The following is a 27,640-nucleotide window of genomic DNA, read 5'->3' on the forward strand; positions in this document are numbered from 1 at the left end:
GAAATGTGAATTTTTGCTGAAACGCATAAAAAACATCGAGCGTCCATCAAATTAATGGAATATCATATTTGCCAAGCCCTGAGCTCCAACAAATTTGTTTATAAAGCTAAAAATGTTATCGACTCCACGTCGCATTTGTTATTATTATTACTTATTGTTGTGTTGTTGGTGATGTCGTGGCTGTTGTTGTTGTTGCTGTGAGTTTTTAATAGAATTACTTTCCAGACTTGTGAACAACAGACTGAAAAATGGCCCGTGGCTGATGTTGCCGCCATGCCCCCTACTATCGACTGTGAGGCGCACAAAAGCAATTTCAAATGCTAGTGAAAAATGCCGCTGACTCATAACTGGCTGGGCTCCTGCCCTCTCCAACAAACCCGCTCGCGCCATTCACATGCGGATAAGCAACTTTGTTGAAGATTTTATTGAATTAAGCCAATTCGGTATGCATGTGAACGCCAAGCCCCAAAACCTCTTCACGTTCAGTCCCTGGGGCTGCAGATGATGTGACTCAAATTTCAAGGAGTATCGCAAAATTCCCGGCACGTGGCCCCCAAACCTGGTCCAGGGACTAAAATTAAAACGTTTTTCAATCCACACATTGCAATCAGCCATGTATCTAATGGCCGTAGGGTCAACTGCTCTTCTAGGTGGCAATGTGCATTTGACCCCGGCCGTAGTCCGGTGTCAAGTTTGGCAGGAGGCCAGCTGCCGATTGAGCTAATTCTGCAGGTGCTTTCGTCAAGTTGACGCCTATGCAGGTCCGAGCTGGCGGGGTGAATCCCATCGCTTTGCGTGCGCCCAATTAAACCAGACCAAGAGCCAGCGAAGCATCATCCAATGCACTTGGCATTCAAAATGCTTAAGTGGGCATGGCAAAAATTGAATGAAGGCGGCGTCAGCAGCTGCTACAGATGTGCATTCGCATCTAAAGCCACTAAATTGGCTAAAATGCCCGAATTCCTCCTCATAGCCAGGCGGGCCAATCTGTCCACAAATCTTTTGCCTTCTGCCATCGCTCTATCGCCCAAAGGCCTTTGCTGGCAAATTGAAATGAAAAGCGCGCCGCGGATTGTTGGCTTTGTTCGATGGCTGATGGCGAAGTTGGCTGCTTGTTGATAAAGATATGACCGCAACATACAGACCACCTCATAAGACGACGTTCTGAAAAACGTTTTCATCAGCTTTTCTCTTCGATAAAAAGAAACGATAACAAAATATACTCTAAATAAATCTTAAGCCGTTAAATCGTTAAATCTGCAATGATACTGAGAAGTCTTACCTGTGCAAATAATAATATGCTCATAAGGAAATACAAAATAAATTTATTTTCGCGGCTTATTCTGAAACATTTTTAAGTAAGCAACCAAATGAGTGGTTTCCATATCTAAAAACCATAAAGTTGATAGCCCTAAACGAGAAATATGTAAAATATGAACAGTCTAAGATAAGTCTGACTACTTTTAGAGCTTTCGATAACTAAATTCTATTAAAATGCCAGTAGAGTGCAATGATATATTACCAGTGCGTCAATGGTTTTTTGCCTATAAAAGCGAATGGTCTTGTCAGTATGTCAGAAAAAAATCTTTAAACACAGTGTGAAAAATGTGTCTCAAGTGTTTTCTGCTGCTTTTGACAATCGCTCTAGTGGCTGCCCACCAGGAGCCTGCTTTCAATGGAACCTTTACGAGCAATCGCATTGTTGGTGGGTCGAATGAAGTCATCGAGAACGCACCCTGGCAGATCTCCCTGCAATATCTTGGAAAGCACGTCTGCGGGGGCTCTATCTACAGCAAAGAAATCATTGTTACTGCTGCACACTGTGTTGCAAATAGGCTCCCTAAGGATCTAAGAGTCCGAGTTGGCTCTACGTACCATAACTCGGGTGGTACCTTGGTCGGGGTAACCAGAACTCTCAGCCATGAATACTTTAACAGACCATCGTATGCAAATGATATAGCCGTAATACGCCTGAGTCAGCCCCTCACATTTGGAAAAAGCGTAAAGCCTATAGCCCTGGCCCAGACAACACCTAGCAGAAAAACTTTCGCAACAGTAACCGGTTGGGGATTCAGTAAAAAACTGGCTGCGCCACCAACGCAATTGCAAAGCGTACGACTTCGAATTATGAGCCACAAACTATGCTGGAAAATCAACTTTGGGTTAATAACTAACGATATGGTCTGCGCCTTTGATTGGAAGAAAGGCGCTTGCAATGGCGACTCTGGTGGTCCGCTCGTTGTCAATAGAGAACTTGTGGGCGTTGTTTCTTTTGGAAAGTTTATGTGCTTTGGTCCCACTGTTTTTGCCAATGTGGCTGTGCAACGCGACTGGATTTTAGAGGCGATCAGATTGATTTCGAAACAAGATTCAACCGTGAGACCATCAACAAGACCAACCACAACAGAGTCTTCTACAACAACTACTACAAAAGTGTCTTCAACTACTTCGAAGTCAAAGCCTTCAGCTTTAACTACTACTATGAAAAAACCATTAACTACAATAATACCTGTTACTACTGCTGCAGAAGATATTACAGAATTAACGACTATTCTGACAACATTAACAGACTCAACAACAGTTACTTCTCCAACCACTCTCTCCGACTCTTCAGATAATAAAGATTAGCACTATTGGGAATCAAAATCTAATGCACATGTATCTTCACCAAATTGAGTAATAATTTGATTTATAAATATGTACAAAATGATAAAACTAAAATAAACTAACGACATATATTTCTATTTTTTTAATATTAATTTTCGTGCAGTTCGTTTCATTGTATTACCTTAAAGTTTTTGATTCTCTCTAGCGTTACAAAAAATTACAAACATCAAACCAATACCTAATTGTACAGATGTGGACAAACATTTTCACCAAACAGTTTTCACGCCGAATGCAGTCAAAAGCGTTTGCTGGAACTCGTTTAGCTATATTGGAGGTAAATGTGATTTCAGGAACTCATAGAAATCCATTCATTCCGTGAATCGCAAATGCGACGCATTCAAAGCACCGCAAACTATTGGGTTGCCCCTGGATATGCGCAGCCATTTCCGTCGCAGTTGCATGCAACATCCGCCCATGAGACGGCCACAGCTGTTGGGTTTATGGACGGCTCCATACATTTATCTGCACGAGCTGCTCCCCCCGCAGCTTTGTCTGCTTGTTGAAAATTCAAATGAAGCTGACTTTAAATTGATGCTGGAAAATTTGAATGCGCCATTGCGCAATTTATGACTATTTCATGCCAATTTTAATTTGCGCAGTCGGCGTCCGCTTTAAAATGGACCCTTAATACAACTTGTAGTGCCATAGTTTTGGGCCTGGGCCTAGCATTACGATTGGTATTGGGATCTGTATTGTGGCGGCTCATTAATGCCACGCACGTTGCCATGGCAAGGGATGAAAGATACGGAACGCTAATAAAACAAAAATGCAAAACATATAAATCAGTGTCCTTGGCACGTGTTGCGAGCGCCGTCGATGACATTACCCAAGGCACTGTGCGGCACCAGTTGCCAGTTGCCAGTTGCCAGTTGCCAGGTGGCAGGTGGCAGTTGCGCCTGGGTCAACCTGCAGGGACAACTGCCTCGCCTTGTGCGCTGTCACGTTGTAAATCTCGTGAGAACAAACACAGAAGACAACAGCACGGCAGACGGCGACACAACACGCGTGCTTAGCCATATTCCCCATATCCATTTACATACACACATGCATTGGGTGTCACACAGGCCCAAAAGGCGACAATCCGCACGATTGCATTATAAATTAAAAGCGATGTCAACGCAGCAAATCAACAGCTGCGTCCAAGCAGAAGAGTTTGACAAAACTAGAAAACTGCAGCAAAACTGCGAAAAATATAATTTCGTACAAAATAGCACAAAAATTGACGTCAAATCCAAGTTAAAGATAGTCAATATTTTTGTTATTTCTTTTCAAGGGCTTTCTTCATTTTCGTTTATTATTTTTATAAGACTATCGACTTTGAGATCGATATCGAAATTCAGTTTTGTAAGCAAATCACTTAAATTCTAAGTCACCAAATTTATTTATAGCTATTTGGTATTTATTTATAACTATCTCATCAAGATCTGTGAAGAAACACAAAAGCTATTAAAGCTATTGCAGCTAGGGCAAATTACAAGAACTTCTGCATATATGTGCACACATACACACAAATGCATACACATAAATTGAATTCCAATTGTATATATATTATATATATTAATATTTATACTTATACATTTTTAACAACAGAAAGCTTACTAGCTGCCTTCTATAAATACATAAACAAAAACGCATACAAACACACGAGTCGCTTCCTGCCACAGTTCTTTCAATAGTAGTTCGTGAAAAGAAATCAATTAGATATAAACTAAGCAATTAAATACTTTCAGCGAGTAACCGAAAGCTAGCTCAATTTAAATTTTCTCTGGCGCCCCTCGAAATTGCAGCTAAATTATCCTTTTTCTTAAGTTGCACAGACAGTTGCGCTCTCTGCAAAACTAAGTTTGGCAACGTCTGGCAACTATTTGCATACTTGTTGTGTGCAAGTGTGGGGAAGTTTGTAATATCTGCGGAGCTTAATGTCTGTTTGGGCAGAAAGCTTTCCAAGCCATTGCATATTGCAAACTATGCAATATAATCATAATCGTATGATATATGTCCAATCTCTGCAGCAAACTTTTCAAAATTGCTCATTCGACAGACCCAGTTAAGGAGTCAGCTGAAGCATACAAAAAGACAGAGCCCCGGGAGCTGTGCTAAGCCTTGCCAAGCTTCGCACTCTGGAGAGTCAATTTCCAGCGATTAAATTAAGAATGCATAACTTGCAGGGTTAACAGCGTCAGACAGAAGGCGGCCAATTGCCATGACTTGCCCAGCCCAGCTCGCTTCCCTTACCTAAACCTCCCCCCTCCCCCCTGTCTGAGACTTGGCCACGGACGAATCTGATTTTTATTTGCCATTCTCTTTGCGCGTGGGTAAAACTTGAGACTGAAGTAGAAGAGTGCCTCCGCCAGTTACTCTTTCTTATTTAACTGGTTTTTATATGGTGTATAGGACAGAAAGCTGCACAAGTTAAAAAATTAATGTAACAGGTGTGAAATACATTTGATTAATAATAAAACATAGCAGAAACATATATCCTATAAAATGTTAAAGCTCAGTTAACCTAAGGTTTTTCTTAATTTTCTTATATTGACAATCATTGACACAGCTTAAGTATTATCATTTTTAAATCTTAATTTAAAATTAAATTTAATATGCCCGGTAGAGTATTTTAAATTCGATAGCTACTACATTTAGCTGTTTCAATTTACGATTTCTTTGCTATTTCTGCGTCCTGACCTGCCCCACAGTTGGCGACTGGGTAGAAACTGCCTTTCCGGGTACTGTTGTTATTTGGGTAAGATACATATGGATAGCATATATATGTACTTGTATACTTAACATGAAACGTGCTCCGATTCGCGCATCTTGGACCCAGTTACGGAAGTCAGTGGCAACTTGTGCTTCAGGCACTCGTTTTCTGTAAGCCAATGTGCCCAGCGTTGCATTTGTTTGCGATACAGTTTGCATTTGCAAATAGTTTCCATAAATGTTGTTCTCGTTGCTGTGGATCGTGCCGGCAACATTTTGTGGTTGCGTAAACGACGATGGCAACACTGACAATGATAATGGGCGAAACACTGAAAAACCTGGTTGGACAGTGTAATGCCTGCCGGGCCGGGAGTTCAAGTTGACCTCGCTTTTAATTTGTAAAAATGCGCGCGCCATATAAAAAATAACAATAACAAAGTTGAGCCTGGGCAATAGTTGGACAGAGGTCTGCATTGTTTCACTTGCTCGCATATTTGCACGTCTGGCCACACACACACACACACACACATAATTGAATTAAGGCGAAGCTTCTGGTCTCCCACTCTCCTATACGCTCTTGAGCTTTGTGCTCTTGTTGTTTGCTTGTTGCGCTGCGTTGCCTTTTGTTACGAGCTTAACGCCATTTTGAGTGCAATGCAATGTAGCACACTCTCACACATAACTGTTTGTACACGTGGGCATAAAGAAAAAGTTGTAAAGGCAATAACAAAAATAACTTCAAGCGCTAGAGCAACCATTTGCAGCAGACGCCATCGCTTTATTGCTGACTTTATGTTTAATGTTAACAAAGTGCGTACTTTGTTATAAGCTCCAAGAGGCTTACGATTAAGAGCGCTAGCGAAAAAATCTCCCAGTTAGTCCATTTTACATGCATTTAAAAAAAATATATATATATATACTCGTAACACCGCAAATAAAAGAGGGCACACTTACGCATACACGGTGTATTGATGAAAACATATGGGCTCGCAGATCATGCTTTCTTCCAAGCTCTCCGAGTGATCCTTAGAACATTACACCAAAATGTGTAAATATTTATAAAATAAGATAGACATAAGCTAGGGACACAAGTGTAAACATGTGTGCATGACATGTTAGAGAGATAAGGATAAGGCTCTGCCAATGACTGGAAGTGTTGCCCCTGTACAATTTAAAGACTACGCTATTAACACCCAAACACGACCCAAAATTAGATAGATTCAATAAGACTCAAATACGTCCATATTGATAGATATATGCATAGTATTGCTGATAGATATATGCATAATGAAACTCTACATTCTAAGCGGTTAATCGATATACAAAATTTTAAGTGGTATACATAATTACGAAGGTATTACGTATACGCAGTGTGTGGCTTGTTCCATAATTTAACAAGTACAGTATATAAGAATTTAATGAATGCCTGTTTCGACTCAGCTATTGGGGAGGATAAATGTATATACTTAATGGACTCTACCTGAAGTTATTAACTGATCCTCTGCCGAAACTCATTGGGAAAATTATATTTTAGTAAACTTTGGGCAAAGTACTTAATATTGATTGCTTTAAGAAACCTTTTTAAAATACCATTTGGATAATTAAATGCTGTATTTGCTGTTGTTTTGTTGAATATCATTTTAGTTCACATTGGCAAAAGTACGGAACAAATTGAATTTTCGAATCCAATAAAGAATAAAAAAAAACATAGCATAAAACAATTTTCTATTTCAAAAGAATGAGTCCAAAGTATTTTCCACCAACAAAATGTTCATTATTTAGTAAATCCAAGCAAAATCAACCAATTTTAGAGGAAAACCAAAACTCTTGGTTTCAGTGACAGCAGCAGCAGGCCAAAAAGTATTCTTCCCAGGAAAAACCACATGACACACTCAACCTGTCAGCACATAAAAGCTCTTGTATCCCTTATAATGCGTATGTGGAAGTGTGTGAGTGTGGCCAGATTCGAAGGAAAAGAATCCTGGCTACATAACGTACTTACATATGTATATTATGCATGCAGCCCAAGCAATGGCCAAAAGAATATTCAAAGCATTTAGCAACTCATTGTCCCTTTCAACACCACCCAGAACAACAACAAACCTGAGGCATAAAAATGTTTTCCTGGCTTCCAAATTGTATAATTTAAGTTTGCACATAAAATCACACCGCAAAAATGGACATGACCCACAGCAGGGCGTAGAAGTGAACCTACAAGAAGCCAAATTCAAATACATGTACACACACACCCACACACATATTTGTTTGCAAGTTATACTTACGGGAACTTATGCTTTGCCACCAGGGATTCCGTCCACAACCAGGGCTGCAGAGTCAAACAAAGTACATGGGAATTAAAAAGAGTAGGTTATAAGAAAGTGCTCCTTGCAAAAATTTGTCGCGTTAGATTTCGAGCAGGGCCAAACCAAATAATTTTAGTCATGCTTTTAAATTGAATACAACATGACATTGTATCTGATCAAACTTAATTTTTATATGACAAATCAAGTCCAAATATATCTGCGGCATGAATGGCCCTTAGAATCGGGCTCTAGTCTGAGCAACTTTTCTGTTTTCCAAGATATCTAGCTCCAACTCGGCATTTATCAGTTTTACTATGCTATGCATCTATATGAACTTATAAGGGTTGCATAAGTATATTAAATAAATATTTAGTTCTCCAAGATATTATCACCAAAAGCTGCATTTACGAGCTTCAATATTTCCACAAGGACATTAAATCTTCGGTGTTCCCAAGATAGCTGAACTCTTCTGTCTTCTATATGGTTCGATTCGGATGCTTTAGTTTGACTTAAAGTTCGATTCGTAGTATCATTAAAATAATTTCAATTCTGGATTGCTGCTTTGTTATTGGCTATTATTAGTAATCTTAGTAAAAGGTTGCTTTTCCCTAATCCTTAAACTTTAAACACTTTAACAGCATAGACCTGAATCCTACATAGACAACAAGTTATAAAAAGATGCTAAAACTGATGACCGGCAGACCTTTCAAATTTAAATACATTAAAGCTTTGGAACAGGACGCGTTTGCAAAAAGGAACAGGAAATACAAAATACAAAACTTGTCCACCATAAAAATACCATAAAATTGTGAAAAAGGAATAGATACAATATACAAGTTACAGATACATAAGAGATACATAAGTATCTGCTGACCTAAGTGCGTGTTCACATAAACTTTTATGAGTGTGTGGGCGCATTGTCAATCCGAAAACTTTAAGTATTCTCCAACCCTTGCCGTTGAGTACTGATGTCGAGTCATTGTCGTTGTTTTACCCAGGGTCTCATTTGTGAGGTTATGCACGCACCTTTCAACCAGTAGTTTTACAGATTTTATTTTAATTTTTTCTTCTTCTTTTCTTTAACCCCTTTTAAGTGGGATACGTTGGGCGGCAAAACAGTCTCAAAGCAACACACACACACAAAGAGTGAGTTATATTGCTTCCTCACGAAGCATTTCTAGACGACAAATTGGTCTTCAAGTTGAACAAAAAGGTTTCCAAACTGTGCACAGTGCTGAGAGTGTAAATTGCATTGGGGGAAGTCAACCGAACTGGGGAAGCATGTGGAGGCTTGGCTACACATGTACAAATATGTGTGAGCAGCTGGTCTTGTAATAATAGCTATTGGTTTGCTTGTGGCGAGTGCTAGCTTGGGAGACATTTGCAGAATTATGTTCATGTCTTAATTAGAATGCCAGCTCAGGTCCAGCAGACGACGCACGCCTCATAAATTATTTATACGCAATTGGCATCAAATTTAAATAATCAAATATCCTGGAACCTGGACACACAATTAGCACAGCTCTTACGACTGTCGTTTACATAATCCAAAATTCGCAACTAGTCGTCAACACATCCTATGATTTACACAAGTCATGAGGTCCATATAAAATGGAAAGCAATTTTACATAAATTACTGCCACACTCGCAACTTGGAATGGATGCACATCTGTGGCTTGCTATGCCAATCATTCGTTCGTTTTAAACACCTTTCAAGCTGTCACTTAGCCGATCAAGCAACAGTGAACATTAGGAAATTGGTAATTCTATGCTGAAAATGAAATTCATTTAACATTTCAAAATTGGACAAAAGCTAAAACCACGGCAGTCTGCGAAATGCCGAAGACTAGCTCACCTTTAGCACAGTAGCGCTTTTAAACTAATGCTTATTTCGGATCGAATGAGAAAACACCATTTCTGATCCAATATTCGTTTATCAGATGTATAATAAAGTGGTTTGATCATATATCATATATTGGGCAACTGCGTGCATCTTTTTAGTTTTTGCATGTTTGCAGCTCGAGTTGTTTTTGGCACCGGGTCTCTCGGCTTGTAGCGCAACCGCCATATGGCAAAGTTTCCAACCTCAACACGAATACGATTTAACTTAAATTATGTAAGTGAAAATTATGATGGGGTGGAAAAGTGGGCTGTCGGTGTGCTCTTGCTTGGGCGGTCACACGTGGCGTATGAATAATTAAAATGTCAGCTAATTAAGCTGAGTAAAATGCATTAACTTGCAGCACTGCAACGATTTTGGCCAACATACATTTTGTTGGTTTTAATTAAAATGTTCACAAAATTCTAAGTGCAAAAATGTTTGCAACAGCAAAGTGTGGCATTAATTTTGAATGTAAACGTAGGGAAAATGATATTTCTTGGCACGCTTCAACATCATCTCATAGTCTCCTTCATTAAGTATATCCGGAAAATCCATTTCATCATCCAGATAACTTGGATCCCACGATGGTATTTTAAATCCCCTCAACAAAAGCAGCATATTGAGCAACAATAGACTCAACAATATATACAACATTGCTTATATTTTGTTCCAAATATTTTGTAAATATTTTGTAAACTTTTGAGATTTGAATAGAAGATGTTTTGATTGTTTTGTGATTTGTTCCAGAAACAATAGTAAAAATAATAGTAAGAATTTAAGAATTATTATCCATTTATTATTAAGGCAACTTTCTTAACAATATTTCACAGCTAGGCTACTCTTGTCGCTTATTCACATAATCAGATTAATATTAATGATACACCTCAGTTGTTCTCTCTTCCTGCCGAGAAGCATCCGCCAGCGCTTGCTTGGTGCCCATAGCATAGGGCTTTTTATCATAGGTTTTTACATAGAACGTTCCATTCTTGGGATCTGACGGCTCACCACCCATACGAAATTCCCCATCATTGTCTAAGAGTACCCAAGTCTTTTTGGATATGCGCTCGCAGCGAATGCCCCAGAAACCCTTAGTGCTATTGATGGACTCGGCAAAATAGTCGTGGGCACGCTTGTGGGAACAGCCGTACATATAGCACTTCTTTTGATCCTTGCCATAGTTAGGATAGAAGGTCGCATGGCCCACGGGCTCCTCGAAGCCCAATCCGATGCTCGTCTGTATTGACTCTACATAGTGGGCATCACTAGCATCGATGCGATACTCATCGCTCTGCTCACGAAACTTGGGACCCGCCGGATCCAAGGCATAGATCGTATTGAAGCGAAAAGGTCTGATTTGCTTGCCCGCACTGCCCGCAATCTGTGCACCCAGAGAGTGCCCAATAAGATAGACATCGTCAAACTGCAGACCGGCACGCATATGGAGAAAACGCACAAACTCGGCTAGCAAAAAGCCCAGATCCTCGACCATATCGGCAACACCAAAGTAGTTTACATTCGAGGATATCTTGCTCCAATCGCACACAATTATATTGAAATCCTCATAACGTGGCGCTTCCGTATGGGGCTCATTCCTTGCGTCATCATCATTATTTTGTGTGTTGGGCTTGGGCTTAGTCAAACTCAGATACGCGCTCTTCACATCCCGATTCAATGAACCCTTGCCTTGACTCATCCAGCCGTGTATGATAATTCTGTAATATACAAATTTGATCAGTTAACCTTATATTTATCACCAAACTGTTGCAACAATAACTAAGCCTGCGACCTTAAAAAAGATATCATTAAACAGTATGAATAAATACTTGTTTATAGCTCATATCAGGCTTATCAACTATTAAATTCAGTTTAGATTTCCAAAAAATTCTAAGAAACTAAAGCTGAACTTAAAAAGTAAAAAAATTGTTATATAAGGATTTTATCTCTATTCTGTCAATATTTATTTTTGGGTTTTTCAATTGCCAGCAAATTTGCATGCAACATTTTTAGACAACAATAAACACATTTGTATTTTATTCAAGGCATTTCAACTTCAGGCCAACTGTGAATGACTCACTGATAAGCGGCCAAAACCAAAATGAAAGCACGCCAAAAACACGTAGCACTCCGCTGCTAAGTAAGTATTCGACGTTAGAATACCCTGTAGCAATTTATAGGTATAAGCCAGAAATATTTAATGTTTAAAAAATAAACCTTTATATAAGAAATATGTATAAAATTAAAAGTACAATCCGATATTCACGCGTTCGTCGTTTAACGATCGATTCGGTTTAACGGTTGCCACAGATTAACTGAACTGACCTTATTAATTATTGAAAAATTACTACATCGAATTGACTTCGAATAAGGCGAGCGTATTGAACTTTCAATTCTTCGTCAGATCTGTAGCTATTTATATGTTTTACATGCTTTTCAAAAATGCAATCTACCCCTTTACCATGATCTAAATAGAGAGCATTAAATACTGATAAAAACACAAAACCAGTTTTCACATGTGAATAACAAAATTAAACAAGTAAAAGTGGTCCCGACTATGAGATACCCTGAATCCAACGTTAGGCAGCTATTAGAACCTTTGATTTCAAAGCATCAGCGGACAGTCGATATATAGATATACCTTATGGAATAGAAGATGCTTTATTCTGCCTATTACATACCCCTACACAAATACAATATAGCCATTTTCAACTGGCTAGGGTATAAAAACAATTAATTAGAAACTTACTCAAATTTTTGCACCAGGCGAAACTGCAGCTGATCAAAATGATGCAGAAAATGTATATTTAGAGTGAGAAAGTAAATGTGGGCTAACAATAGATACACACATGCAAGTTACGGACCAATACATACGTTAAATTTGCATGTAGTGTATACTATTTGCATTGAAAATTTCCATTACTGTGTCCGATATGCACATTTGTGTGTTTCCCAATCTCTTATCAGCCAATGCAATGGCTTTGGGATTAAACCCGATTAAGGAACTTACCTAGTGGGATGACGTGCATCGAAACCGGAACGCTCCAAGGTCTCATCATCATTGGGAAACAGTTCTTTACCGCAATCGGGAAAGTCCCTTTTGAATAGAAAGAATTGCATTTTGACACGAGCGCTGCTCGTAAAGGGTACCAAATGCTTGAAGAACTTCTTCCAAAATGGATAATCCAAATACTTATTCGACTTTGTTAACTTGTGATCGCAATGGTTTAGCTCGGGCAGATTTGCTGAGGCAGCTTCCGTTGAAGGTGCCGCTAATATTTATGGCATATAAAGAAATATGTTATCTATATATATATATTAAATACATTTTATTTGACAACTGACCTACCTATCACAAGACTAATAGCGCCCATAGCTATAAATATTATCGGTACCAAGTGCATGACTGTATCTTTTAGAATTTATGCGTAAGCTCTCGTTCGTACGTTGCCCCAAAGATCGCGTACGCCTCAAACACACACTTAGTCAGACGCCAATTTAACAGTTCCGTACCGCTCAATGGTGCGTGCTCAACTAACGACTGACTGGCTGATCGGTTCCGAGCGCTCGAAACTCAAATTTACTAGAGATGGGTGCGGGTACCTCAGCTTTGAGCCAGGGTTCAGCACGAAGCAGTGTCCAAAATATAAACAGCACTGAATGCTATTATTCAAACTCTGAATCTTAGTGTAAAGATTTTATTGATACTTTTCAAGGTGCGATCAAATAGATGTCGTGCCGTGCACGAACATAATTCGATCAAAAAATCTTCCGTTTAATAAGTCACGAAAAAAAAAACACGGCCCGCTACCATCTCTATTCCAAGCAGATATTCATCGAGTGGCGACTTCGTGTCTACACTCTCTCCCTCATCTCTAGAGATAACAAACGACGCGTGAGAAGAGCGAGCGAGCGTCGGTTATTAAAAAAACGGCGTTGATTATTTAATTGGTATCAAAATAAACAACTGTTTAATGGAACTCATTTACTCTCCCGCCTATTGTCGCCGAGTGTGGGTGGGGGGGTTGAGAGCCCATTTCTGAATACTAATTAAATACATTTACTTATCTTGTAGTTGAACTTGAATTACGTTTATAAATCAGCGATAGATTGCCCCGGCGTGAGCGCTTGTCTTTTCCATAGAAGCAAATTAAGGGTCTATCTACCTATTAGAGTACTATTACTTGTTAGATATTCGTCTTGTCTATATGAGCTGGGCTTAGCGATTCGAAAGATATGTTTCCCTAAAATCGATTCCTTTATTAGACATATTTACCCAGGTGAATATGTATTTTAAGGTGTTAATTCGCTGCATCTATTTAGAGAAATAGATTGAATCGGTGAAGGATTAGTTTTGGGTATTTTTAGGCTCAAATCTCTTCAACCCTTAATGATTTAGAGTTTAACTCGCTTACCCATAAATATATTCTAAACTGAATTAGGGCTGTACGAACATAAATTCAAAAGTTTGACAACTTTTTCCATTTGTACGCTCGAGGGTAGCAAGTAAGTCCAAAACTCATCGCAGCGCTCTGTTATCGGCTAATTGCTTAGCTCAAATTAAATTTGTAGCACACCTTATTATGAAGACTAAGGCGAATAATTCATTTATGAGAGACCAAATGAAGCGACAAATTTCAGGCACTTAGCAAGTCAATCGCTCTGGCAGAAGGAGAAATGCGGCCAGGCCACGAGTTGCCAACTGGCGGGCGTGGCAAGTTTTCAGCACTTTGGTCACGGACACATAAATGGCACACACCTGGCGAACGTGAGGTGGCATTTCAATTATGCAAATTTCGTGAGGCGCGTTGATTAGAAAATCCGCAAAAACCCTTAAGCGTCGGCACGGGACCTGGGACCATAAGGACCTCTAGCTCCGACACTTTCTCAACCTTCGGGCGTCAATCAATATGCCAAAAACGGGCTAGTTTGAGCTTGGTTGTGGGCGCCAACCACGCCCACGCTAATTAATTGGCAAAACCACCAATTAGACTATACAAATTAATTGGCAGGCCCACGGCAGCCTATACGTTGCGCTCTTCTGCTTCAGCTTGCTCAAAGGACACTTATTGAGCATTACGAATCTCGGCACCCAACTGAAAGTCCCTCTTGAAACCTCTTTCTGCGAATTAAAATATTTGGTTCGTACCCAAAAATTTACTGCACTTTTGCGCATTTTACTCTTAACTTTGTTCGCTTGAGTGTCACCAAACTTTTTGCGCAGTTCCTTTGTGACACTGACAAGGACGCAAGGGTACGCCGGCGGCGGGGCGGGAATTAACTGGGAAAACTGCCACTCCAGGCAGCGAACAGCTTTGGGGCTTACTTACCCCCAAAAGTCGTTTGTCATTAAAGTCGTTTGTCATTAAAGCATTCTCTGTTTACCACGTGACCTGTTTGGGGTCGCACAAAGTGTAGAGATTGAAGCTACAGACCCATTTACACAGGCAACCATGTTTTGCATATCTCTTTTATTTTAACTTACATCGTTAATTGCCTTAGAGCTTCGGTGATGATGATATTTCCCTGATACACAACCCGCATATTTTAAAGTGCCAAACTAAACCAATTTACAAAATAAATGCACAATATTAAAATTATTAAATAAAGAATTCCCTAGTCGGCAATGCCCGACAAGTATTCCAAAGGAAACAAGTAAAATTGTCGGATGTGTCCAACTAGGGGATACCCTAAAGCTTCCTAAATCATTAATGAAAAATATATGAAATTAGTAATAGTAAAAAATATATTAAAAGATACTTGATGTGTATATACTATTCTAGATGCTAAATGCCAAATAAGCACCGAACCCGCCAGCCGCGCATTTATTGTATACTTTTCCTTAACCGCATCCAGTGGGAAATGCATTGTTGAATATCTTTAGCGATTGTAGTGTGTTCTTATGAGAGTTTCAGGGAAAGGTAAGTGTTTCTTTTAGTTAAAGTCAAAGTTGTTTTCTAGCAGCTGCAAATTCTAATACACTTTATGGCGTGGTACATGTATTTATCATGCATTACATACCACCTATAACCTAGGATCCACAATAATAGGAATATTAAAGATACATGCACCAGTTATATAGATACATGCTTAGTTATCGCTAAAATGAGCGCAGCCTTCTTTGAAAATAAAATAACTCATTGTATTATTGCAGAAATGCTTTTACAATTGAAACAATTCTTAACCATTCTGCTGGCCGCCTTTTTGTCCTTTTGCAGTTTTAGTCCATGCTTAAACTTTTTTCGAGCCGCCCAATGGGCTGCGGGCCTCTACGCCAAAGTTGCGCATTGAACCGAAAACTGTAAATCCGTAACTAACATTTTTAAGCATAACAAAGTGCGACGGGATTGTGCGAATAAATCTTAAGGGCGCTTTTTGGTTTAGTCAGCCGCTGCACTGGGCGCTTATTATAAACTTCGTTGGGGAAGGGCTAGGCCAGACGTTGGGTCCTTCTGTTTTCCGGTTACGGTGGGTCAACGTTCAGGACTTCAACTTTTCTTATTGACTTAATGCAGTTGGCAAGTGCACAGTCTAAGTGTTGGCTGTAGATTTCAGACCAAAACCGTGTACTAACTTGGTTCAAAGAAAAAGACACGAAAACTTTTTACATTGTCAAGGGAATAGCCTGCTCACAAATAAGTTGCTCAATTAATGTTGCGATTAGCAAAACAAAAAAACAAGTACTCTTACTTCTATGTTCTATTCTGGCCCGACCAAGAATATTCCCCCGAAGAGTTGACGCAGCTCTTTTGTTACAATAGCACGCATATACTTACACACACAGGAACAGTTCTTGCATCTGATCAGATCTGATCTAGCCTAGGTTTGTCATATACCTTATAAAAAATCCAATAATTAAATTCTTGATTATCCCATCCCAAATTGACATATACCACATATTTTTGGGTAAATGTAAAGGTCGCAGCCCGCTTGATTCTTTTCTGAAGTATTTCAGTTTGAGCCAAACAATTTTTTAACAATTGTAGCCTTGGCCTAAATGCAATACAGCGTACAAAATAATCTACCAAGCTCAGCATTGAAGTCAATCGAAGACATCAGCCTTACTTTAATTGCATTGACTGGACTTGACAGAAGTCATCGCGCTCAAACCAGTTGTAGTTTCATAAGGCTACTGCTTTGCTGGCTTCTGTCAAGTTTTTGGGCAAATGCCAGAAGCATTTGAGTCGATCAGTTTAATACTCATTAATTCATTATACGCATACACAACTTTGATTTACAACTCTCTATTTGAATTCTAATAAAAACTAACTTAACACGACTTAAATTTATATCGAAAATTTTAGTTTTATTTTTTTTTTTTTAAATTTCATAATTTATTTCGCTGGTGGAGATGTGGACATGGACATAGACATGCCATTGAGTGGTAAACTGGCAATCGTTGCAGCCACAGCCGGTACCTTCTTTGCTTTGGGTGCATACTATCAGCACCAGCATGTGATCCGCAATATTAAGAAACTGGAACAGCGAAATCCACATGCCTACTTCATTCGACGAAAGCTCTATGCACTGGTAAGATGCCCTCTTGCCTGTTTGTACGATAGCACCCTGCTGAACACAGGTGTACACCCATTTCAGTTGGATATCTTCAACGTGAGAGCGATCAGTGAATGCTATGAAGAGATCGCGGACAATAATACGCACAAGATGGGCGCCGTTATGAAGTACGGATTCCCGAGCATGAACGAGATAAACCTAAATGAGACCTTCAACTTTGTTACCTCGTTCGATCGCCGTAACTCGGCCATTCAATGGATGTGCGAACGCGTCGACCAATCCAGCTATACAAATGCCACGGCACACGAGTATCATAGCCTTTCAGTGCGCCGTAGGCCATTCGGAACGCCCCCAAGCATCTATCAGCAGTCGGAGGCAGCGCGTGTTTTCTTCATGTCGAACATAAAACCATTTTTGAGTCGGGGCTTCAATTCCGGCGTCTGGGATCGACTGCTGCACTATGTGCATGATATGGCCCAAAATCATGGCGTTGTATTTGTGTACACTGGATCCATTTATCTGCCACGCGAAATGAAGAGCAACAACTGGTACCTGGAATTTCAGCCGGAGGACAATACGATTGTCGCCATACCGACGCATTTCTTTAAGATCATCATCATCGATCCGAAGCACATCAATAGCACACCCTATGCGGAAGCTTATGTGGTGCCCAACGTGGCCATCCATGATAACACCGAGCTACGCAGTCTGCTCTGTGATGTACGCGACATTGAGAATGCGACCGGATTGAAATTCTTTGAGGGCCTCGATCGCAACTTTGTCAATACCCAAGTGCCTTCTCCTCAGGGACTGGAAAATTCTCTATCTCAAATAAGTAATTAGCTGTAATAATTGTTAAAGCTCCTTAGTTAAATAGCTGTTAGCATTGCCTGAACGCAATATCAAATATGTTCCCAATCCAAGTAATTTGCGCAAGCCATCAAAATTTAACAACTTATGTTTCATACAGTTATCATCATATTCGTTAGTCTATATTATTTATTACTTAAACTAAGGCTTTTCAAAAATGATGCCATTTTTTGGATAAATAAATATTTCAAATTAAAATGTTAGAAAATAAAATAAAAAGAAAATAGTTTATGCCGAGTTTGGTCAAGATATCTTGATAAACAAAAAAGGTTTTTAATCAAAGACCTAGTTTTCGACCGATCGTTCCTATGGCAGATATATTATATCGCAGACCGATCTTAATAGGATTTTAAAATGCCGAGTTTGGTCAAGATATCTTAAAAACAAAATATTTTTCAAAGAGGCAATACGTAATGTTTTTATTTACACTTAAAAAAATGTAACACCAACACCTGGTAATTGCCAACAGCCAATAAAAATATGGATTAAATAAAAAATAATTTTGAAATGTCTTTATTTACTCTGGTTAAATTAAACAGTTGCATAAGAATTGAGAACAAGTTGAGAGGGCTCAACTACGCGATTTGGAATCACCAGATCATCAGTTTAAAATGAAAACATAATAACTGCGAGCGTAATACTAATGCATAGATGCATGTGACCATACACATATATAAACGTACTCCTGCGGAAGTATGGCGTTTGAGGACCAGCGAAATTATATCGTTTTAAAGCGACATTATGTCGAGGTGTCGACAATGGCGGAATTATATCATATTGAAAACGATATAACTCCTTGTCGACAAAGCTCAGCCGTACGTTATGTCGTTTTCAAACGTACGGCTGAGCTGTGTCGACAAGGAGTTATGTCGTTTTCAAACGTCATATCTCCCGCCGAATTATGGTGAGAGTAATTCCGCGGGAGATATGACGTTTGAAACGACATAACGTACGGCTGAGCTGTGTCGACAAGGAGTTATGTCGTTTTCAAACGTCATATCTCCCGCGGAATTATGTCGAGAGTATTTCCGCGGGAGATATGACGTTTGAAAACGACATAACGTACGGCTGAGCTTTGTCGACAAGGAGTTATGTCGTTTTCAAACGTCATATCTCCCGCGGAATTATGTGGAGAGTTTCTTTCTAACGACATAACTCCTTCTCAACTCTTTCGAATTACTCACCTTAACTGCCCAAAAAATTCCTGACAAAAATAAAATCAGAATTTATTTGTTTTTCAATATATTTATTTTCTTTCATAACATCGTATTTTCATTGCTTAATTATTATTTATATAGTTATTTAAAGTAATATATGTCTTACAGCATTTGAATGTCTAGTTTTTATTTTATGTATCCACACTTAGCGGGTATTCTCCGGCGTTGCCCTAGTAAGCTTTCCCTTTGGTCGTTAGAAAGAAACTCTCGACATAATTCCGCGGGAGATATGACGTTTGAAAACGACATAATCTCTCCACGACCAACGCCGCGGGGAGCTATGTCGTTTTGAAACGACATAATCTCTCCACGACCAACGCCGCGCGGAGATATGTCGTTTTGAAACGACATAATTTCTCCACCACCAACGCCGCGCGGAGATATGTCGTTTTGAAACGACATAATTTCTCCACGACCAACGCCGCGCGGAGATATGTCGTTTTGAAACGACATAACTCCGCGGGGAGCTATGTCGTTTTGAAACGACATAATCTCTCCACGACCAACGCCGGGCGGAGATATGTCGTTTTGAAACGACATAATCTCTCCACGACCAACGCCTCGCGGAGATATGTCGTTTTGAAACGACATAACTCCGCGGGGAGCTATGTCGTTTTGAAACGACATAACTCCGCGGGGAGCTATGTCGTTTTGAAACGACATAATCTCTCCACGACCAACGCCGGGCGGAGATATGTCGTTTTGAAACGACATAATCTCTCCACGACCAACGCCTCGCGGAGATATGTCGTTTTGAAACGACATAATTTCTCCACGACCAACGCCGCGCGGAGATATGTCGTTTTGAAACGACATAACTCCGCGGGGAGCTATGTCGTTTTGAAACGACATAATCTCTCCACGACCAACGCCGGGCGGAGATATGTCGTTTTGAAACGACATAATCTCTCCACGACCAACGCCTCGCGGAGATATGTCGTTTTGAAACGACATATTTTCTCCACGACATAACGCCGCGGAGTTATGTCGTTAGAAAGAAACTCTCCACATAATTCCGCGGGAGATATGACGTTTGAAAACGACATAACTCCTTGTCGACAAAGCTCAGCCGTACGTTATGTCGTTTTCAAACGTACGGCTGAGCTTTGTCGACAAGGAGTTATGTCGTTTTCAAACGTCATATCTCCCGCGGAATTATGTGGAGAGTTTCTTTCTAACGACATAACTCCTTCTCAACTCTTTCGAATTACTCACCTTAACTGCCCAAAAAATTCCTGACAAAAATAAAATCAGAATTTATTTGTTTTTCAATATATTTATTTTCTTTCATAACATCGTATTTTCATTGCTTAATTATTATTTATATAGTTATTTAAAGTAATATATGTCTTACAGCATTTGAATGTCTAGTTTTTATTTTATGTATCCACACTTAGCGGGTATTCTCCGGCGTTGCCCTAGTAAGCTTTCCCTTTGGTCGTTAGAAAGAAACTCTCGACATAATTACGCGGGAGATATGACGTTTGAAAACGACATAATCTCTCCACGACCAACGCCGCGGGGAGCTATGTCGTTTTGAAACGACATAATCTCTCCACGACCAACGCCGCGCGGAGATATGTCGTTTTGAAACGACATAATTTCTCCACCACCAACGCCGCGCGGAGATATGTCGTTTTGAAACGACATAATTTCTCCACGACCAACGCCGCGCGGAGATATGTCGTTTTGAAACGACATAACTCCGCGGCGAGCTATGTCGTTTTGAAACGACATAATCTCTCCACGACCAACGCCGGGCGGAGATATGTCGTTTTGAAACGACATAATCTCTCCACGACCAACGCCTCGCGGAGATATGTCGTTTTGAAACGACATATTTTCTCCACGACATAACGCCGCGGAGTTATGTCGTTAGAAAGAAACTCTCCACATAATTCCGCGGGAGATATGACGTTTGAAAACGACATAACTCCTTGTCGACAAAGCTCAGCCGTACGTTATGTCGTTTTCAAACGTACGGCTGAGCTTTGTCGACAAGGAGTTATGTCGTTTTCAAACGTCATATCTCCCGCGGAATTATGTGGAGAGTTTCTTTCTAACGACATAACTCCTTCTCAACTCTTTCGAATTACTCACCTTAACTGCCCAAAAAATTCCTGACAAAAATAAAATCAGAATTTATTTGTTTTTCAATATATTTATTTTCTTTCATAACATCGTATTTTCATTGCTTAATTATTATTTATATAGTTATTTAAAGTAATATATGTCTTACAGCATTTGAATGTCTAGTTTTTATTTTATGTATCCACACTTAGCGGGTATTCTCCGGCGTTGCCCTAGTAAGCTTTCCCTTTGGTCGTTAGAAAGAAACTCTCGACATAATTCCGCGGGAGATATGACGTTTGAAAACGACATAATCTCTCCACGACCAACGCCGCGGGGAGCTATGTCGTTTTGAAACGACATAATCTCTCCACGACCAACGCCGCGCGGAGATATGTCGTTTTGAAACGACATAATTTCTCCACCACCAACGCCGCGCGGAGATATGTCGTTTTGAAACGACATAATTTCTCCACGACCAACGCCGCGCGGAGATATGTCGTTTTGAAACGACATAACTCCGCGGGGAGCTATGTCGTTTTGAAACGACATAATCTCTCCACGACCAACGCCGGGCGGAGATATGTCGTTTTGAAACGACATAATCTCTCCACGACCAACGCCTCGCGGAGATATGTCGTTTTGAAACGACATATTTTCTCCACGACATAACGCCGCGGAGTTATGTCGTTAGAAAGAAACTCTCCACATAATTCCGCGGGAGATATGACGTTTGAAAACGACATAACTCCTTGTCGACAAAGCTCAGCCGTACGTTATGTCGTTTTCAAACGTACGGCTGAGCTTTGTCGACAAGGAGTTATGTCGTTTTCAAACGTCATATCTCCCGCGGAATTATGTGGAGAGTTTCTTTCTAACGACATAACTCCTTCTCAACTCTTTCGAATTACTCACCTTAACTGCCCAAAAAATTCCTGACAAAAATAAAATCAGAATTTATTTGTTTTTCAATATATTTATTTTCTTTCATAACATCGTATTTTCATTGCTTAATTATTATTTATATAGTTATTTAAAGTAATATATGTCTTACAGCATTTGAATGTCTAGTTTTTATTTTATGTATCCACACTTAGCGGGTATTCTCCGGCGTTGCCCTAGTAAGCTTTCCCTTTGGTCGTTAGAAAGAAACTCTCGACATAATTACGCGGGAGATATGACGTTTGAAAACGACATAATCTCTCCACGACCAACGCCGCGGGGAGCTATGTCGTTTTGAAACGACATAATCTCTCCACGACCAACGCCGCGCGGAGATATGTCGTTTTGAAACGACATAATTTCTCCACCACCAACGCCGCGCGGAGATATGTCGTTTTGAAACGACATAATTTCTCCACGACCAACGCCGCGCGGAGATATGTCGTTTTGAAACGACATAACTCCGCGGGGAGCTATGTCGTTTTGAAACGACATAATCTCTCCACGACCAACGCCGGGCGGAGATATGTCGTTTTGAAACGACATAATCTCTCCACGACCAACGCCTCGCGGAGATATGTCGTTTTGAAACGACATATTTTCTCCACGACATAACGCCGCGGAGTTATGTCGTTAGAAAGAAACTCTCCACATAATTCCGCGGGAGATATGACGTTTGAAAACGACATAACTCCTTGTCGACAAAGCTCAGCCGTACGTTATGTCGTTTTCAAACGTACGGCTGAGCTTTGTCGACAAGGAGTTATGTCGTTTTCAAACGTCATATCTCCCGCGGAATTATGTGGAGAGTTTCTTTCTAACGACATAACTCCTTCTCAACTCTTTCGAATTACTCACCTTAACTGCCCAAAAAATTCCTGACAAAAATAAAATCAGAATTTATTTGTTTTTCAATATATTTATTTTCTTTCATAACATCGTATTTTCATTGCTTAATTATTATTTATATAGTTATTTAAAGTAATATATGTCTTACAGCATTTGAATATCTAGTTTTTATTTTATGTATCCACACTTAGCGGGTATTCTCCGGCGTTGCCCTAGTAAGCTTTCCCTTTGGTCGTTAGAAAGAAACTCTCGACATAATTCCGCGGGAGATATGACGTTTGAAAACGACATAATCTCTCCACGACCAACGCCGCGGGGAGCTATGTCGTTTTGAAACGACATAATCTCTCCACGACCAACGCCGCGCGGAGATATGTCGTTTTGAAACGACATAATTTCTCCACCACCAACGCCGCGCGGAGATATGTCGTTTTGAAACGACATAATTTCTCCACGACCAACGCCGCGCGGAGATATGTCGTTTTGAAACGACATAACTCCGCGGGGAGCTATGTCGTTTTGAAACGACATAATCTCTCCACGACCAACGCCGGGCGGAGATATGTCGTTTTGAAACGACATAATCTCTCCACGACCAACGCCTCGCGGAGATATGTCGTTTTGAAACGACATATTTTCTCCACGACATAACGCCGCGGAGTTATGTCGTTAGAAAGAAACTCTCCACATAATTCCGCGGGAGATATGACGTTTGAAAACGACATAACTCCTTGTCGACAAAGCTCAGCCGTACGTTATGTCGTTTTCAAACGTCATATCTCCCGTGGAATTATTTCGTTCCCATGGCAGCTATATGATATAGTGGTCTGATCCAGCTGGTTTTGACATATGCGCTGCGTGCAACAGAAAGAGATACTTCTGAAAAGTTTCATAAAGGTAGCTGTGAAACTGAGGGACTAGTTCGTATAGAAACAGACAGACGGGCAGACGGCTATAACGACTCGGCTGTTGATACTGATCAAAAATATATATATACTTTATGGGGTCGGCGATGTTTCCTTCTATGCGTTACACATTTCACGACAAAATTATAATACCCTCTGCATGGGTATAATAAATAACTGAGCAAAAAGTTTTGTAAAATCATATATGTATATCAAAAACCACTGGAAATCGCATAGAAAAGCACTTGGTTAAAAACATTTAAAATGACTGCCAAGTTTGAAACTTACATGAAAACCACAGCTGACTCTGTAATAATATTCTAATATATATTCTTATCATACAAATTTGGAGCTAGTTTTTCCTACAGTTTCTTTTTTATGAGCCGGCCCTGGCACTTGCTGCTGGTTGTGGCAATTGGATTTGCCTCTGCGATTGGATGCTTTGTGGCTGGCGTTTACTTTCAACATAACCATGCTACCCGACTGCTCCAACAGCTCGTGCAGCAGGATCCCTATGCCTACTATATCAGCCCAAAGGTCTTCGGTGTGGTAAGCCAGCAGCAGCCTGCACCTTGCCAGCATCTTGGATCAGCTGAAGGCAATTAAAATTCTGTTTCTCAGTTTTGCTTCTTCAGCTCTGCGACAGAGCCCACACACCGCGTACAGCGTATCATGAAGTACGGGTTTCCCGGCTTGGATGATGTCCGGCTATATAGCGACTTTGTGCTTTCCTACGATCGTCGCAATCGCGTGGCGCATTGGGTATGCGAGCACTTGCAGAAGTCAGATCTACAGGGTACGCGGCACGTTATCCGCGCTCGCGCCGCCTATCGGCCAGATCTGAGTGTGCCCTCGACTTTTCGATCGACGCTCGCCGACTATAGACACTCTGGCTTTGATCGTGGTCATCTGGCAGCCGCTGGAAATCATCGTGGCCAACAAATAGATTGCAACGAAACCTTCTTCCTGACCAACATAGCGCCGCAGATAGGCCAGGGCTTCAATAGCGGTGCCTGGAACAAGCTGGAGATCTATGTAAGGGAACTAGCCCAACATTTTGGGTCAGTATATGTGTGCACGGGCCCTCTGTTCAAGCCCCGACCACAGGGCAATGACAAATGGAGTGTGCAATACCAGATGATCGGCTCCAGTATGGTGGCGGTACCTACTCACTTTTTCAAGGTGATCATGGTGGAGTCCAAACTGCCGTTGGGCAAGCCCTATATGGAGGCTTATGTGCTTCCAAATACACCCATACCAGAGGAACTAACGATCCGCGAGTTTCTTTGCGATATACGGGAGATCGAGCACCTTGCAGGACTTAATTTCTTTCAGGGCATACGTAGAAGCGCAATATTCGGCAGCAACTATCCAAGCCAGTCGCAAGTGTTTCGAGACTTTGCTTAATTAGCTGGCTCAATCTCGAGGTTTGAAAATATAAATTAAGTTCCTGTAACAGAAGTTTGCTATCATTTGTTAATAAAGCTAATTTACTTTATCACAATAAACTGTTGAACTTTGGTAAATTTCGGTCTTGGTGTCAAGCTAACCTGTTAGATCTAAACTGTGTCAAGTTGAAGGCAATGACTTTCTTCCTAGACAGCTTACTGCTCGAGCGTGTCAACAATACCTAAATAATTTATGTTCATTCTTGATCATAAACTTAAATTCGAAATAAGATCAGAATGGGATTGGGCTTCATCAAGCGATGGTCATTGATGCAGATTGACGATTCTTACACGACAAGGATCCTTTTTATATCTCTGCTTAAACCTATTCTTGAGCTTGCCTCATGCGTCCATTCACAAGCAATTCCTGTTGTGTGCCATTCTTGGTTTAAATTGAGTTCCTAGTATATAATTATTTGCAACCAGGAGATGCCCAGAGATGGACATAGTCATAGTTACAAATAAAAGAACTTTACTACCCCGTAGACATCTGATCTACAAATATAATTTTTTTTTTTTGGCAACTAGCAATATTTTCAGACAGTAGCTCATTTTTAAAAACTTGTTCTTTCGTTTGTAGAGAAAATCTGAAAAAGGATTAACACAAAATTAAAAGTAACTAGGCGGCATTAATATATATATATATATATATATAGATAGTTTTTTTAAAAATTGCGACGCATCACAATGTCGGCCACAGAGGCCGGCGCCCAACAATGTGCGCTCTACGCGCTGGCGGGCTTGACGGGATTTGTATTCGGTGCCTACTTCCAACAAGAAAGTGCAATTCGTCACCTGTTTGGCATGATAAGGAGAGACCCATATGTGTTTCAATATCGCCGTAAGCTGTACCCACTCGTAAGTATATGGTGAAAGTTGGAACATTTACCAACTGCCTCACTCGGCGTTCAGCTGTCTACATTTAGGACGGATCATGAGGCGAGGCTGTGGAATCTGTCGCCGACCCTGGCGGACAGAATACGCCACCGTTTGTTCTTTTCACTATTCGATATAATTGGCAATATATTTTTTGACAAGAGGCCCATGTCGTGTACGCCAGATTTGTTGGATCTGGTCAAGTTTGGTCTACCTAGCATAGAGAATCTGTATGTGCACAAGGACTACGTTGTATCGCAGGACTTGAGCACCAATTCCCCAAAATGGATGTGCGAGCATCTGAAAGGCAACTATAAGAAGCTTACCACCGATGCGGACGGCGATGCACTGCATCTTCGCTACAATGATGTATTTGTTCTGAGCTGTGGCGGCACGCGAGTTTGTAAGGCCTTCAAGCGTGAAATTTGGCGTAAGCTGGAACAGCATGTGTCCCAAATGACGGAAAAATTCGGCTCGGTGTATGTGTACACAGGTCCCATGTATTTGCCATCTTGCCGCCCTACCGAGGATTGGACTTTAGAATATCAAATTGTTGATTGGATTCCGCTCCCAATGCCATCTCACTATTTCAAGGTGCTCATCATTGATCCACAGCTGCCGGAATATACTCCCTATATGGAAGGCTACATAATAGACAATAAACAAAATGCTTCAAGCAGCAGCACCGAATTGACGGATTATCTGTGCGACATTGCCGAGATTGAGCGGCATACTGGGCTTCGCTTTTTCGAGGGCGTTCAGTCAACTGTGCGTTTCGAGAAAAAGAAATACAGAATCGATTCTCAGAGTTATCAACATCCTCGTCAGCCTTTTCGCCCAATACGTGAACCTTCCATTCCTATTGTCCAACCTTAAATAAAAATAACGATGCAATTTACGTTGTAATTTTAACTATTAGTTTCTGACCTTCATACCTTTTGGATTACAGTATTTTGCAATTTGTGTCCATTTACGATCACTTCTCCGCCACATTCATTCCCTATTCAATTTATTACGGAGCATATGAGACATGAAGAGTTTAAATGTAACGGCCACAATAAATATGTTGCAATAACAGTGCACTGTTAACACATGATATGTTGCCGGGATACGATATTTTTAGAGATTGGCTATCGATACTAGTTTAATTTTTAGCTGACTTCGTTTTATGTGACGGATGAGTGTTTTTTATCTATGACAGTTCTGTGATCTGACTTTAAGGTAACATATATAAGAGCGTTAGGTTCATAATGAGTATATATATAAAATACGTAGCATCTAATTGTTTAATCAACACACTCTTCAATACGATTGTATTTCTATCAGTTGCAGCATTTGATTTTCGAAAAAAACTATCGCCAAACATATCGAAATCAACAACACTGCTCATTGCTTGACTGTTATCGAT

The 27,640-nt window shown here is 40.3% G+C and overlaps 5 protein-coding genes across 6 annotated transcripts; 4 read left to right on the forward strand and 1 right to left on the reverse strand.

Moving 5' to 3' along the window:
* Positions 1-1,584: 1,584 nt before the first annotated feature.
* Send1 (Spermathecal endopeptidase 1) lies at positions 1,585-2,723 on the forward strand. Its single transcript, XM_002052292.4, has one exon. The coding sequence runs from the start codon at positions 1,606-1,608 to the stop codon at positions 2,626-2,628; it is 1,023 nt and encodes a 340-aa protein (XP_002052328.1). The 5' UTR covers positions 1,585-1,605; the 3' UTR covers positions 2,629-2,723.
* Positions 2,724-10,320: 7,597 nt separating this feature from the next.
* LOC6628414 (phospholipase A1) lies at positions 10,321-15,133 on the reverse strand. Of its 2 annotated transcripts, none has more exons than XM_070208991.1 (3): positions 15,026-15,133; positions 12,551-12,812; positions 10,321-11,258 (listed from the first exon to the last, which is right to left on the reverse strand). In XM_070208991.1, exons 2-3 carry the CDS (start codon positions 12,658-12,660, stop codon positions 10,418-10,420), a joined length of 951 nt encoding a protein of 316 aa, XP_070065092.1. In that variant the 5' UTR covers positions 12,661-12,812; positions 15,026-15,133; the 3' UTR covers positions 10,321-10,417. The 2 variants fall into 2 exon arrangements, with proteins under 2 accessions (XP_070065092.1, XP_002052327.2); XM_002052291.4 differs by lacking the exon at positions 15,026-15,133 and adding an exon at positions 12,890-13,080.
* A 1,671-nt stretch (positions 15,134-16,804) lies between these two features.
* Tengl1 (Testis EndoG-Like 1) lies at positions 16,805-17,978 on the forward strand. The gene is made up of 2 exons (XM_002052290.4): positions 16,805-17,070; positions 17,137-17,978. Exons 1-2 carry the CDS (start codon positions 16,900-16,902, stop codon positions 17,896-17,898), a joined length of 933 nt encoding a protein of 310 aa, XP_002052326.1. The 5' UTR covers positions 16,805-16,899; the 3' UTR covers positions 17,899-17,978.
* Positions 17,979-24,237: 6,259 nt separating this feature from the next.
* Tengl2 (Testis EndoG-Like 2) lies at positions 24,238-25,416 on the forward strand. Its single transcript, XM_002052289.4, has 2 exons — positions 24,238-24,457; positions 24,530-25,416. The coding sequence occupies exons 1-2, from the start codon at positions 24,287-24,289 to the stop codon at positions 25,313-25,315; spliced, it is 957 nt and encodes a 318-aa protein (XP_002052325.1). The 5' UTR covers positions 24,238-24,286; the 3' UTR covers positions 25,316-25,416.
* Positions 25,417-25,931: 515 nt separating this feature from the next.
* Positions 25,932-27,144, forward strand: Tengl3 (Testis EndoG-Like 3). The gene is made up of 2 exons (XM_032438429.2): positions 25,932-26,214; positions 26,269-27,144. The coding sequence occupies exons 1-2, from the start codon at positions 26,044-26,046 to the stop codon at positions 27,106-27,108; spliced, it is 1,011 nt and encodes a 336-aa protein (XP_032294320.1). The 5' UTR covers positions 25,932-26,043; the 3' UTR covers positions 27,109-27,144.
* The last annotated feature ends 496 nt before the right edge of the window (positions 27,145-27,640 follow it).

The sequence above is a fragment of the Drosophila virilis genome, chromosome 4, assembly GCF_030788295.1.
Source record: "Drosophila virilis strain 15010-1051.87 chromosome 4, Dvir_AGI_RSII-ME, whole genome shotgun sequence".
NCBI lineage: Eukaryota > Metazoa > Arthropoda > Insecta > Diptera > Drosophilidae > Drosophila > Drosophila virilis.

Coding starts and splice junctions, on each gene's coding strand:
- Send1 (XM_002052292.4), top strand. CDS start 1,606: ATGTGTCTCAAGTGTTTTCTGCTGCTTTTGACAATCGCTCTAGTGGCT.
- LOC6628414 (XM_002052291.4), bottom strand. CDS start 12,944: ATGCACTTGGTACCGATAATATTTATAGCTATGGGCGCTATTAGTCTT. Junction 12,813..12,889: donor CGCTATTAGTCTTGTGATAG/GTAGGTCAGTTG, acceptor CATAAATATTAG/CGGCACCTTCAACGGAAGCT. Junction 11,259..12,550: donor GATGCACGTCATCCCACTAG/GTAAGTTCCTTA, acceptor TGTATATTACAG/AATTATCATACACGGCTGGA.
- Tengl1 (XM_002052290.4), top strand. CDS start 16,900: ATGGACATAGACATGCCATTGAGTGGTAAACTGGCAATCGTTGCAGCC. Junction 17,071..17,136: donor GACGAAAGCTCTATGCACTG/GTAAGATGCCCT, acceptor CACCCATTTCAG/TTGGATATCTTCAACGTGAG.
- Tengl2 (XM_002052289.4), top strand. CDS start 24,287: ATGAGCCGGCCCTGGCACTTGCTGCTGGTTGTGGCAATTGGATTTGCC. Junction 24,458..24,529: donor GCCCAAAGGTCTTCGGTGTG/GTAAGCCAGCAG, acceptor TCTGTTTCTCAG/TTTTGCTTCTTCAGCTCTGC.
- Tengl3 (XM_032438429.2), top strand. CDS start 26,044: ATGTCGGCCACAGAGGCCGGCGCCCAACAATGTGCGCTCTACGCGCTG. Junction 26,215..26,268: donor GCCGTAAGCTGTACCCACTC/GTAAGTATATGG, acceptor CTCGGCGTTCAG/CTGTCTACATTTAGGACGGA.